The sequence below is a fragment of the Aulonocara sp. 'chitande type north' Nkhata Bay genome, linkage group LG7, assembly GCF_057382095.1.
Source record: "Aulonocara sp. 'chitande type north' Nkhata Bay isolate Kocher_YH1m ecotype deep benthic linkage group LG7, A_spYH_male_GT1.1, whole genome shotgun sequence".
In the NCBI taxonomy this organism is placed as follows: domain Eukaryota; kingdom Metazoa; phylum Chordata; class Actinopteri; order Cichliformes; family Cichlidae; genus Aulonocara; species Aulonocara sp. 'chitande type north' Nkhata Bay.
The window spans coordinates 18,215,172-18,229,795 of NC_141350.1; the positions used below are offsets into that span (position 1 = coordinate 18,215,172).

Sequence of the window (14,624 nt, forward strand, 5' to 3'; positions counted from 1 at the left end):
AGGGCTTAATGCTTAGAAAAAGCTGGGGGTAATAGCACCTCACACATCAGTTGCTCTCACAGACAGGAGAACAAGACTGATGTGTACACAATCTTACCAATAAAGCTGCAATAACATTATCACAAACATTTGCTGAGATAATACTATTTCCTGTATTTTCTGCAAGTCCAAAAATCAGTTAACCAGCTAATTGTTTGAGCATTTGTCTTTAGCGATCAAGCAGTGAGACGGGAGTCTTTGCAAAAGAATAACTGTACGTAATGAGGCATGGAAGCTGCAAACTAATGAATTCATCCAGGCTGTCTGTAGCTGGCAGTCTCATAGAGCAGGTTTTCTTGATCATGTCCAGAACAGTGCAGCCCAGCATAGATGTCCTGTTTTGTACTGCGGTTTGGCGCATTACCCATAAATACATGCACGCATGAGTACACATGTATTTATACACACAGGATCCCATGCAGCTGTATGATGTCTTGAGATGTTTACGCCAGGATGTGGGGCAGTGCTGTGCTCTGGGCTAGAGCTGAGGGTCAATCCATACCACCACACAAACAAGATCTAGCATGGCTGGCATGAAGCCCACCCTACGGGAGACGGAGGGCCCGAGGGCAAACACCCAGGAAATAATTAAGCCTCTGGCACAGTAATAAGCTCTGCACACAAACCAAGCCGTTGGATAATACTCACAACATCAAAACTGAATCAACTGGTACTATGCAAAAGATTTTTTGTCACTTATGATGTAAAAAAAAAAGTAAATAGAATTGAGTTTCACAAAAAAAAGGAGAGAAAACATAAAACTGGATATGTTGCGTCAAATAAGTCAGATCAGAAGGATACAAATGAGAATACAACCTTAAAATCCTGAGATGAGAGCCTTTTAGTGTAATGAGGTTATAAATCAGGCAGTTTTGTGGCTAGATCAATGGAGGAACCAATTTCAGTGATTTACATGCATCCGAAACCACTCACTTCAAGCTCTTAACAAAATAACTGCATCACTCTGTGCACATCACTGTCCCCGCGCCACTCTGCCACCCTATTTGATGGATCTTCAGCACTGAAAAAAGTATTTCTTTGATTAAATTCCTTTGAAAAGCACTTCAAGATAGGCAGGGCTCACTGTCTGTGAACTACACATCTTAGCTGCTCTGAATGTACTTGTCCACGAGAAGAAACCATCTTTAACAATCCCAGAGATTTTATCCCATTGGCTTTCTGATTTGTTTTGTTTTTTGTGTGCACTTTACACACTTGATATACTTTTTTTGCAAAATGTCAGGAAGATTTATTTTTGATCTGGGACATGTGAAGACAGACAAATGTTTTAAGTCCTCATACATGTCACCTTTGAGGAGCTATCAAGTGACGCCACGCCACCTAAAAATCCCTGTGCTGCCTAGTAGTGATCGCACATTCTCGCAGTTATCTGAGAAAGGCCTCCCAGCCATTAGTATAAGTCTCTGATTAATCTGCAGTGCTCTTGAGTGGGTCCCATTACCTGACACTGGCTTTCTCAGAGCGCCAAACACTCATGAGAGCTCACGCCTGCAAACACAGTGATTCGCCATGCCAAGAGACAGAGCCAAGTGGGCTTCCAGCTGCTTGAACTTTAGCATAAACAGATCCACATGAGACTCGAAGTAAAAAGGGCAGGGTGTAAGCTTGGTCCATCTGCTGCTCCTCTGGTCCAGTCTCTCCACTGGAAAAATGTGTGACCGTGGCAGAGGAACTAGAAAAAAATATCTCTCATTCTTAACTATTACCTCACAGGCTCACACTGACAGTGCGCCTTTTTACTACCCAGATGGAGAGAAGCAGAAGAGAAAAAAAAACCAAAGACAGAGGCCTTGTCTTTATCCAAAAGTAAGCTCTCTGTTTTAAATCACCTGGAGCGTTTGTAAGAATGAGAAGGTCATGACTTATTTATCATAATTTCGCCACAAATGGATGTTTGGAATAAACATCGCTTCATACGAGAGATAAAGTCATGTGTTTTGACCCAGTCATTTGAAGACAGATTATGCGTACGAGTCTTTCTTCACTCCACACATGTGGCAGTATTTGCTTGTTGTGAAAACACTCTCTGGCGCAAAGGCATGTTGTGATAACCCCGCTATTACCCGCTCGAAGGCGAGCCGCACATGATGGCGATGTGACATCTCCAGTTTGTTTTACCTGTCTTTGGCGCTGAGGAGTCGGGGGGGTGGGGTGGGGGGGGGGGGGGTGGAAGGCTTTCCAGGTACTAAATACAATATTTAGCTTTGTACTTGCTCCTTGTACCATTTCCAAGAAAATCTTTGTTGTTGTTCATCAATGCCAGGTCCAATTATTATTAGGATTTTTGAGGGTTTTTTCTGGCATTCACATAAAGTTGTGTCTTTGAGCTTATAGCTATCGAGGTAAAGCTCGGACACATGGAGGGTTGACGTCCTGAGCTCTATAGTAAGGCATTGTAGGCTGGCATGTTATTAAAAGTCAAGGTTTTTTTTCTTTATTATGTTTTGCACCTGTGTCTGCTGCACTCTGTGTCTCTTGATAAGAGGGCTTTTGTAGTCGAGCTTGGCTTTGAGTGGTGACATACGTCCTATGTGTGTGTGTGTGTGAGTTATGGGGGTGGTGGTGGGGCAACAGGTTTAGAACTGCAACTTACACATGGCCCAGCTCATGAGCGATGGTGAAGGATGCACTAATTCCATTTTCCTCACTAATGGAGCAGCTCCGGTACGGGTCGCACATGGTCCCCAGCTCAGCAAGCCCTACAGGGTCAACACACACCAATATGCACACACAGGAAAACACACAGATCCGCATAAACATCTACAAGCCAAGTGTGTCTGGGGGAAAAATAGTTGCTTGAGCGTTTGAGAAGATTAAAGGCATCAAAACTTCTGTTTCCTAAGAGAGATTAGCACTGCCACAGTCTCCCTCCTCCCAGGTCTACCACTCTGTTCTGTCACGATAATATTATTAGCTGACAGCTTGCCATAAACTCATTACAGCACAGTTCATGAGCTGTGGTCAGTGGAGTGGAAAGTTCACTGTAAAAGAACTTAACGTGCAGATATTTTTGCATGAAAAGCCAAAATATTACCTAATGTGTCACATTTGTCTTTAGCGCGGCAGATGTCTTCCCTGTGAAAAAGAAAAAACACCATCCTGTAAATCCCTTCTGAAAAGGGCAGCGTGCTCGAGCGACTTGCTTTCGAAAAGGAGGTGAGGGGTGGGGTGGGAAAGGCAGATACCTGGTTATGAGGAGCGCGGTGTCGTGGTGAGAAGGATGGCTGTCGTCCTGGACGTTGTGGCTCTGCTGCCAGACACAGAAGTTGTGCAGAGTGGTGGCAGCGTTGAAGCTCACAGTGGGACCTTCCTGTTTTGGGTGAAACAGCAGTGGGGTTACGACCAACAAACTGGGCTTACATACAGTAACCTTTTTTAATAATGGTGGTAAAGACATATTAGAACATCAGGTTCTTTAATGTGTGAGTCTTATGTTTGTGTTCATTATGATTATAATGTTTGGACTAAAGATTTAGGTGCTGGATTTTTGGAAAACAAGGACATACATTGGTAATTTTTCAGTGACATCTTGCAACCTACAACGGCCTTATGTTCTTTCCTGTGGTCCTTTCAATAACAGAGGTAGTGAGGAAAATCTCACCGTGACCAAACTAAACAAAGAAAATCCCTAGGCAAATGCCTACTTATTCAAAAACTGATAACAGAGCATTTCATTTGCAGGTGGCTAGCAGCCTTAATACATTATGATTTGTATTCCACATAAGCCCGACAAGAAAGACAGCTTCCTTTCAAAGAGGCCCCACAGAGAAAAAAAAGCCAAGCCAAAGACACCTGCAATGATGTCAACCACGCGCAGATGACCTGCGTACACGTAGCATTCAAGACCCCGCACTCACCTGTTCATTGTGGATGATGACAAGCTTGACAATCTTGATGCTGATGAGGTTTCCTATGCTGGGGTCCCTGTACACTGCTGCTACCTGTAACAAAGACAAAACACACAGACAAAAAAAAATGCAAACTTCCACTAACCTGAGTCAGAGCAGAGCTAGAGTCATGTATTAGTTAAAGTTCTTGGAATGGGAACACACAGTCAAGGCTCTTTTAGCTAAGCTCTATTTTGGTTTAATCAAAATAGCAGCAGCTCACCAAAGTCAAAAGAAAGCACAAAGTGCCTCCTCGAGGGTAAGTTTAATCAACAGAGTATTTAAACCAATTACAACCCCCCCACCCAGAAGACCATAGAAAAGGAAAAAGAAAAGAAAGAAACTGGACCTGGCTACAAATGTGAAGCAGCCCCTCTGTGGGGACAGCAAAATATTCCAACTCTTTTCCCCTCTGCTACTCTTGCGTTTCTCGTGCACCCGTGTCACGGTCAGCCAGCGGTGCCCCGAAACAGGGTACGGCCTCATGACAGGAACTTATTAGTTACTATAAACAGCTACCTCATCGTAACATAGAGGGAAGCAAACGTAGCCCAGGCTTGCCCGGGTTGAGTAATAAAACGAGACTGTCTTTGTATGCACGTCATCCAACGGTGACACATGACCCCGCTCATTAGACTCTCACCTCCAGTTTATGCTCTCATGCGATCAGTTTAACAGCCAGAAGCGAGGGGGGACGACACCATAAATTACTGCAAAATGCATTCAGGAGCAAATATTAAACAGTAAAGGTTTTTTTAGGACTTCTTAGAATTTATATTTTGCTACATGTGCAACATTTTTTTACATGGTTAAAAGCTACCTTCTTAAAATAACAGTAAGACAGTAAGACATCAGGGGTCATATCTATACAGTTTATCGGCGTGACCAATAGAAAATAATATGGTAAGTTTGGATAAATTTTTGCAAAAGTAGAGCAAATGTAACCATTTGAAAGAGGACAGGGGGGGAAAAAGCATGCATTTGTGTATGGCTGCCCCCTGGTCTGCAGACATAAACATGATTTGCTGTCGAAACTGGCCTATGCAACACTCACTATACTCCAGCAACCTTTAAGGACACTCCACTGACAATCATTACTCCTCTGCAAGTAAATGAGTGTTTCAAACATTTTGCCTGTGATGGTGTAGAGAGACAGCAGATACTAAACTCAGTTGAATTAATAACCCGTCCTGAGTTGAGACGTTTTACTACCCAGTCCATCACAGTGTCACTGGCTTAATTACCAGCCTTCTTTTTGATTGATTGAATCTTTATTTTGAACATGTTGAAAAAGTATAAAAAAAAATAGAATTAAAAGAGACAAATGAACAAAGCAAACAAAAGGAAAACGAGCAACCACAACTCCAAATAACGTCCATGTTCAAAAAGGAGCAGGAAGAAGCATAAGCTTATTTAATCCCACCCCTTTTCCACTATCTAGTATCAATAGACTACAGAAATACCTCCTTGCAATTACATTATATGTTATGTGTAAATTTTTTTTTTTTTAATATATACACATATATGTTTCTATCTATCCATACATACGTATATACACACATACGCACATATACACATTTTCAATAACCCCATTAACACCTCAAGGATACACAACCTACAATTATATATATATATATATATATATATATATATATATATATATATATATATATATATATATACCCATACCAACAAACCCGTGCATGCGCACACACATGAAAATATTAGACAAGAACACCCTATCAAATCTCTACCTTTTCCCTGTACCCTGTAAAAACCATATCCTTAAACCGCTTTTTAAACTGCGCCATGCTTGGACATTGCTTCATATCTTTACTTAGTCTGTTCCACAGCTTCACTCCACACACAGAGATGCAAAAACTTTTTAATGTTGTACGGATAGGAGGATGTTTTAAATTTAATTCCCCCCTCAAATTGTATCCCCGTTCCCTTTTAGAAAACATTTTTAGAATATTGTCAGGAAGCAGGTTATTTATTGCTTTATATATAATTTGTGCTGTGAGAAAATGAACCAGATCTGTGAATTTTAGAATTTTTGATTTTAAGAATAGTGGATTTGTATGATCTCTGTAACCAGTTTTATGGATTATCCTTATGGCCCTTTTTTGTAATATAAAGATTGATGATAGCGAACATTTGTAAGTATTGCCCCAAACCTCTGCACAGTAATTCAAATACGGTGCAATCAGGGAACAATAGAGAATGTGGAGTGATTTGTGGTCCAGAATGTGTTTTACTTTACTCAAGATTGAGACACTTCTTGAAATTTTGTTATGTATATGATTTATATGAGACTTCCAGTTTAATTTATCATCTATAATCACACCAAGAAACTTATGTTCAAGTACTCTTTCAATTTCCACACCATCTACATGAATCTGCACTTGTGCATTTCTAAGGGAATTCCCAAATAAGATAATTTTAGTTTTACTTAGATTTAGCGATAGTTTGTTCCTGTTAAACCATTTTTTAATTTTGCACATTTCTGAAGTAATTGTATCCAGCAGCTCCTTTAGATTCCCCCCAGAACAAAAAATATTTGTGTCATCTGCAAATAATACTAATTTTAATATATCAGATGCCTTACAAATATCATTTATATAAATAATAAATAATTTTGGACCCAGTACAGAGCCTTGTGGAACACCACAAGCAATGTCCAAGCATGATGAGGAATGGACACCCAGCTTCACAAATTGTTTCCGGTCACTTAAATAATTTTTCACCCATTGCAGTACAACCCCCCTAATCCCATACCGTTCCAGTTTATTAATTAATATGTCATGATTGATTGTGTCGAATGCTTTCTTGAGATCCAGAAATACTCCAGCTGCATACTGTTTCTGATCTATAGCATTCGTAATCTCCTCAATTGATTCGATTAATGCCAGAGATGTTGATCTTTTTGATCTGAATCCATATTGACTGTCAGAGAGTAATTTATATTTATCTAAGAATTTGTCTAATCGTTTATTAAACAGGTTTTCTAGGATTTTGGAGAATTGTGGTAGTAAAGAAACAGGCCTGTAATTTGTGAAGTGGCGTCTATCCCCGGTTTCATACAGCGGCACAACTTTAGCTATTTTCATTTTGTTTGGCACTTTTCCCGTCTGAAATGATAAGTTGCAAATATATATTAGAGGTCCTACAATTCCTTCAATGACCTTCTTGACGATTTTCATGTCAATATCATTACAATCAGTAGATGTTTTATATTTACACATGTGTACAATGTCAATTATTTCTTTTTCCTCCACTGATGTGAGGAACATTGAGTTAGGGTTCCTATCAATCAGGTTTTCACTACAGTCTACTGATGGCAGTGACTCGGGAATTTGTTCTGCCAGTTTTGGTCCAATATTTACAAAATAATGATTAAAGCTGTTGACCTTATCAGCAGTGTTTTCCATAATATTGCCATTATCGATAAAGTATTGTGGATAACTTTGTTGTTCAGAATTATTTTTAATGATACCGTTTAAAACATCCCATATTCCTTTCATATTATGTTTATTGTTGTTCAATATTTTACTATAATACTCCTTTCTACACGTATAATATTGGTCAACTTATTTTTGTATTTTTTATATTTATTTTCAGCATCTTTTGTTCTTTGTTTTAGGTATTCCCTATAGAGTGTATTTTTCTTTTTACATGCATTTTGTAAACCCTTAGTGAGCCATGGTCTATCTGAATATTTGTGCTTTCTGTTGTATTTTATTGTTGGACAGTTTTTATCGTACAACTCCATGAATATTCTTAAAATGAATATTCTTCTTTCACAGTCAAAAGTAGGACTTATAAAGTGGTCAAGGTGCTGGACAGGCTAACAGGGTTTGTTTGGCATATGCAGAAGCATGCTGAGGTTACATCGGAGTTAATGACCAAAAATGCCAAACAGTAAAATCTAAGACTAGAAAAACACAGCCCTGGACTTGACTGCAGTTTCCACTGGGCAATTGCTTTAATAGTGGAAAGAAATATATCACAGAGTACGTGGTGTATATATCAGAACTTAAATTTTTTAAAGTGTTGTCATATGTGGCGTATTCACTGAAAAAGCTTCTGAATACTACTGTGACCAAAATGTCAGATTGCTCTTTATTTCTGTTGCATTCATTTCAGCAGAGTTTATCATTTTAAAAAAGGTTCAATAGCACGAGTGTCATTGATTTAATGTTAAAATCTGACCCTCATGATGGAGACGATCATCATAAGAAGTTTCTTATCTGAAGTTGTTTATTTTTTGCTGTAAAGTTTTGGTCATTTTCTAGAGATCTTTCACAATTAAAAAAAGACGATGCATGTTTTCAATGTAAATGTCCACAAAACCACATTAAATTCAATACAGCTCTGCTGTAGATTTGGCATCTATTAAATTAGATCCATCTAGTGGAAAGGTTAATGTTTGTAAGTGTATTCCATCCAGCCTAATTTTGATCTAGTTTGAGACGCTTATTTACACATGGGGAAACAACACGCTGAGCATACAGCCAAAGAACATGGCCACATAGAGTTAAACATTGCTTGGAAAAAAATATGCATTTAGCTCGTCTCTAGCAACCGAGCAACCTACATTTCATTCAAGTTTAACTGACTATTCTATAAGTCTACAAGTCTCAAGTTTAAACAATTCAATGACTTGTGAAATCTGCTGTGAACAACAGCATGGCTAACACTGAGACGTTTGTCATGTTCTTTCACTAAGTTTTTGCTACTTTTCAGTATTTTAAATGAACCTCTAAATCGTTCAGTTATTGATGTTTGGTTAAATTGGTTTAACAGCTGATTTTAAAACCCTTCTCCTCACATACAAGGTCTTGAGTAACTAACCCCATCATATGTTAAAGACCTTTTAGTAGCATGTAATCCCAACAGGAAGGCAATGCCAGCAAACAATACTGAGCAAAAACACATTTAAACACTGAAAAAAATGAGAAACATTATTTTACTTACTACTGACATGATTGTTAGAATGTAGTGCTCTAGGTTGCGTCCATGGTGACGCACCATTTTGGCATCTGCTGTCACCATCAGCTCAACGTAGCGAGGATAGGACAGGAAACGCTTGCGCCTGCGTGGCGATCTCGGGTGTGGGCCGGTGGAGTTGTTCTCGAGCACGCGTTGGTGCTCTACTGTGGCTCTGAGAGATTCTAGCTCCTCTCTCATGGTCCCTCTCATCTCTGAAGAGGCTGGCTTCTTCAAGTTCTCTGTTTAAGAAAGAAAATAATTTTAATGTGGTAATTAGCCTTTTTTTTAATGGACTACTTAACGTCATAAAGGTGTTTCATAAGAGAGCAAGCTACATCTACAGTTCAGTGCATGTTCTGGCGCAGCTTAGTTCCAATCACATAACTAGGCTTCTGTTGCAGACACCTGCCATAAACCGTCTCATTCAAGTGTTCAGGAAAGCAGTTGAACCCAGAGACACAGAGTCACTGGTGAGTTTTGAGCCTGTGTTTTATCTCAGGCAATCTGGATTCTCCTGTCTCAAACGAAGCCACACAAACTAAGAAATCCCTTAACAGCACTTTACTGAGTCACAGAGACTAGGCTCAGTTTACGCCATGCAGAGGCGTAAAAATCCTATATTCCGCTCTGGATACCCCAGTCATTGTATTATTTTGGTAAATTGTTACAATCGTGGTGAAAGGAACACATTAACACTCAAACAGTTCCATTCATACGCCGCCTCCAACAGCAGCCTCAGACCCAGAATGACAGCCATACACAGTGCACACTCAAATGGCTCACTTCTCTCAGCTGAAGCGCACGTGTTGTGCTGGCTACAAACGGTAGATTCCATCATCATGACAGAGTGAAGTTAAAAGAGGAACACAGAGGCAGAGACACAGACCGATTGCCTATATTATTAGAGGCAAGGCAAGAAAAACTTGCTGTACTTAAAAATGAAGTAGCGTTGATTGCACATTAATAAGAACCCTGGAGTTCTGAATAAAAACAGAGTGGAAAAAACAGCAAGAGGTTTCCCAGTCACACCACAGGAATAATCCAAATCACAAAAAAGGGTTGAGTTTGTTTTCTGCAATATCCCCAGATTCTCCTGACTGAAAATGACAACCAATGGAGGGCCAGATAAACTGCACGTATCAGCTATGAACATCAAAATGCTTAAGCAGTCAATCAGCACTGTATAACTTTACACTGCATTTTGTGAGAAGTCCAGGACCGAAGCGTGCAGGTCGATCATTGTGCTCTTCTGATTTCCACTGTTGCTTTGGCGCACATCCGTGATATAGTGTAAGAAAGCTTGCTTAAAGCAGTTTCACCTGTCGCCCTGCCGAGGAAAGATTGATTTAACGTATGCCAGGCGGGCGGAAAAGAACGATCAAAGAGAAGATTCATGAATGTAGTGCAGGAGGACATGCAGAGGGTTGGTGTGACAGAAGAAGTGGGATTGGGTGAGATGGAAATAAATGATCTGCTGTGGCCACCTCTAAAAGGACCAGCTGAAAGAAGAAAAAGAAGAAAAATATCAGGAGCCACTGATGAAATAGCTAAGAATTGACAATGAAAGATTTCACTGTCAATTTCCTATTTTGTCAAAACTCAAATTGCTGTAATTTTTAATAAATGTTTGTACATATAGGTGTAGTATTTTTCTTTTGCCTCCATTAAACCAAGCCGCAAAAGGGACACAATGTAGCAAAAGTTGCTAAAAAAAAATTACACCGACTATGTAATTACTTTAAGTAAGACCACTAGTGCTTACGATCCAAGCATAGTTTGGAATCCGTCATCCTCCTCAACTTTGGATAACCCGATTACAGTGAAGACTTCCATTGTGTTTTGTAAACTCAATCTTTCCAGACAGTCACACAGAGACAGATTGTGTGTAACTGTTAGATTAGGGAAAAAAAGAGAAAGGAAAACTCATTCAGTGCTCCGTGAGTATTCAAGCGATGCCCCCAGTGGGCACACGAGGCGAAGCGTGACTCCCTGGCACAATGGCCCACAGCTCTTGCCGCCGTGAGGCCCAACCCCATGCCAGAACCAGCATCCAAGCCAGCGCCAAGCCGGTCTGTGCCTGTGCACGCAGCCCGGGCAGCTGGGCCAGCACGGAGCTTTGTATTTTCCAGGGAAAGAAAAGTCTCAAAGGCCAAAACCCACCGCACTAAACCCCTTAAACAGACTCATCGCTGCAGACAGTCCGACATCAAAGGGATTATCAAAGCACAGAGGAGTATCTCTCCATCCTCAGAAATTGGTGTTAAGACTCAGAGTAAGCAAGTGTGTGATGGAAAAAAAAGAGGAGGAGGTGAAAATATTGCCTTCTGCTATAATAGCCTTTGAATCAGTGCAGATTAGCCACACACAACCTTCCCAAATCGCCTTAGGTTGAAATCCCCCTCTCGCTAGGTAGTGAGCTGCTACTTACACCATGAGAAGACAGGGGTGACTGACCCACTGTATGCACAGAGGCATTACATCACTCACTGGGCACTGGAAAAATCAGCCACAGAAGGTCTTTATATCTCTGTGCTCTGCATGTTGGAATTTACTATCAACAAAAAGAACCTGATAGATATTATTTCTTTTCAAACTTGGAATATAAACTCGAACTTCAGAGGTTTCTCATGATCGGGAGCATTATTAAAAAGGGGCCCTGCATGGCATGAGTGTAGGCATTTCCAACTTATAATCTAGTCGATTCCAATGTACACACAGCTAAATTGTACCAACAGAACACACTCACTTCTATGTTCCAACACCTAATTGACTCGGGATGTGTAAATCTTTATATCACTGTGCCAAAACACAATCAAAACAATGAACATTACCCTGTTTGTGTATTCACTCAATGCCATGAATAATTGCAGACAAAATATCCCATACACACAATGACTGAACTCTTTTAAACATATCTAGACATTTTGATTGGGTTTGAACTGCCACATATGTTAACAGTTAAGCATTTATTTACATTAATCCATAAACATTAAAGTGTGGAAATATTTTACTGTTACATATACTTTTAGTCTGAGTCCATCTATGTATGCCAGCCTGTCCAAAAGGATCTCAATGGGATTTTAACATAGAGCTGCTCTTTCATGACAAATGCCAAGAACCAACAAATACGTAGTTGAACTAATAACCATTGTTTTACAGTGTTTTGCTGGCCTTCTGAGAGTTGTCATCTTAGGCTACACATTAAACCAGGGGTGGGCAATTGGAGGGCCCTGAGGGCCGGTGTCCTGCAGGTTTTAGAGCTCACCTTGGGTCAACACACCTGAATCACATGATTAGTTCATTACCAGGCCTCTGGAGAACTGCAGGAGCTAATTTAGCCATTTAAATCAGCTGTGTTGGTTCAAGGACACATTTAAAGTACACTTTCCAATCAGTACAGGTAGTGCCTGCTACTTAAAACAATCAGACAGCGTGGTTATTGGAATACAAGTTAAGAGGGGAAAAACTTTGAAACCACCGCAGACAGGGGCACAATTAAGTGTAATTCTGCGGCTAGACAGTGGAGAAGTAAGGCAGCTAATTGCTTCTGCTGAAGAAGGCTTTTAAAAGTGAAGTGGCGTGGCTGTCGACATCACTGGAAGTATGGTCTTTGTACACTTGCAGTCCACTCGGTTGATATTTTCAGTTCAGAGATAACGACAGCATAGTGGTCGGCTGCAGACCTCCTCAAATGACGAAACACTACTTGTGAATCAGAACTGTGACGGGTAGTAGCCTGGAGTGTTATCTTAGCCAAACCAAGATGTCTAGTTTAAAGGGGTTCATCCAAATATACTAAAGATTAAATCATTATGGATACCATTTGAATTCAATTGAAAATGTTTGGATTGGGATACGCAAGAAGCAACCCTTCCTCTTTGTTGAATACACATGTCTTCAAATCTTAGAGTAATTTGGTTACATCTGGAAGGCCCAGTCAATAGTTTATAGGACAGATGTTGGCGTTTTACAAGGAAGTGCCGATAAAGAGCAAATACATCATTTTCTAAAGCTCTTCAAAATGTGTCAAAGATTTGATGAAAAGTCTCTAATAATATTATTTTTTATTTATCCAAATAAAAGTTCCATTGAGATTAAAAAAATCCTTTTTCAAAAGTGATTTGGTCAAGACAGAGGCAAAGATTTAGTCATTCTAAACAGAAATAAATAGTTTCTGCTTGTACTGACATACAAAACAAGCGAGTGAATACAACATATACATGATACACGATGTTGTATATACAATAACACAGAACTAGTGCCACTTCAAGAGCAAAGACATTAACAATGAGCACTATGTTCTCGATCCTTTGAAACTCCCGACAGGAACTATTCTGGACAGTTTCCTGTCCTTCTATAGATTATTCTAATGACAAAAAGGGGCAGCATATTTTAACGTCTTTTTTTGCAGGGATAAATACTGCTAACGTTTTGCTTGAGTGAAAGCCATAGTTCACAGGTATACAAAACCAGCCCAATCGAAGATTTGCACACACAGGATGCTAATAAAATGCAAAGCAGCAAATTAAACAGGATCTTCAGGTTTTGTTAAATGCATCACTAAAGAGCATCAACCTCAACACTGCAATTTATGCAATCACACGTTTATACGTAATGTTAAAATCCTATCTGATAAGCACATATACAAGGCCTCATTTTTCTTTTCCTCGAAGACGACCATTTGTGACTCAACAATGACTACAGATCTGTTCAAGGAACCATTTAAATATCGAGATGTTGATTTTACTCCAAGACAATCAGTATGGATGACTTAATCACGTCTACCATATTTTAAAAGAAACCCCTACTTTAGATACTGAACTATAAATCATCTTTACATTAAAAATGTAGCTCTGTGTTTTTGAAGGATGTCTGGGTCTATGATAGTAAACAGCCCGAGACCCTGGCCAAGTCACTGATGATTTCCGGTCATCTCTTGGGTTTACCCTTAGTGGGAAACTGTTGCTCTTCCAGCATCCATGCCACCATGCAGTTAATCACTGTCACTCAAGTTGTTTGAATAAGCTCAAGTCTGTTAAGAATGCCCAGACAGTATTCAGTGGCAGAAAATAGCTCAAGTTGGAATCTGAGCAACACACCCAACACACTGGGTTCAATAGGGCTGTGGCCTCAGGGTAGGCACATGGCAGCTATTAAAGTTACAGACTGTGTGTGTACCCAGCCCTACTCAGCCCTGTCCGGAGTATCTGTTATCCTAAACTCAGCGAGTGCAATGGACCAAATTATTAGCTGCTTGCATTATCTGTCATGGAGTGTTATGAAATTTGAGGCACTAACTCAACAGAGCATCCTACCTGAAGGGAAAACTCACTCATTACACACAAATAGCACATGTGGTGGCTCAAACTCGCAATCAATGCATGAAAAATCAGATTTTTTTAGACTCATCTGACACATTTTAAGGCTAGCGTTCAGATCACAGTGATTCAAAAGACAAAAATATTCAACTGGCATTCAAAAAGACAAGAGAAATGAGTCTTTTTCAAATGAGGGCCAACAGCAATGCAGTGAGTAAGAAAAGTTACTTTATAGAAGCAGGTGTAAAAGAAGAAAAGCAGGCAGTGGGAGCTCGAGAAAAGGCAAGGGCCACTGCCAAGCTCTGAAGCAAGACAGACAGGCACATGCAGTGCAAGCCAGAATTGCTCAAACTCACAAAGAAAGAAG

At 39.9% G+C, this 14,624-nt stretch overlaps 1 protein-coding gene across 1 annotated transcript in view; it reads right to left on the bottom strand.

Annotated features, from left to right (window-relative positions):
* The window catches only part of LOC147324971 (A disintegrin and metalloproteinase with thrombospondin motifs 20), a 77,962-nt gene that overhangs the window by 53,308 nt on the left and 10,030 nt on the right, over nucleotides 1–14,624 (bottom strand). Inside the window, exons 4-8 of the mRNA XM_086299201.1 lie at nucleotides 8,925–9,178; nucleotides 3,918–4,001; nucleotides 3,246–3,370; nucleotides 3,095–3,135; nucleotides 2,654–2,759 (exon numbers count right to left, since the gene is read on the bottom strand). Of these exons, the coding sequence (XP_086155327.1) occupies nucleotides 2,654–2,759; nucleotides 3,095–3,135; nucleotides 3,246–3,370; nucleotides 3,918–4,001; nucleotides 8,925–9,178 (610 nt within the window). The remainder of the gene's footprint in view (nucleotides 1–2,653; nucleotides 2,760–3,094; nucleotides 3,136–3,245; nucleotides 3,371–3,917; nucleotides 4,002–8,924; nucleotides 9,179–14,624) is intronic.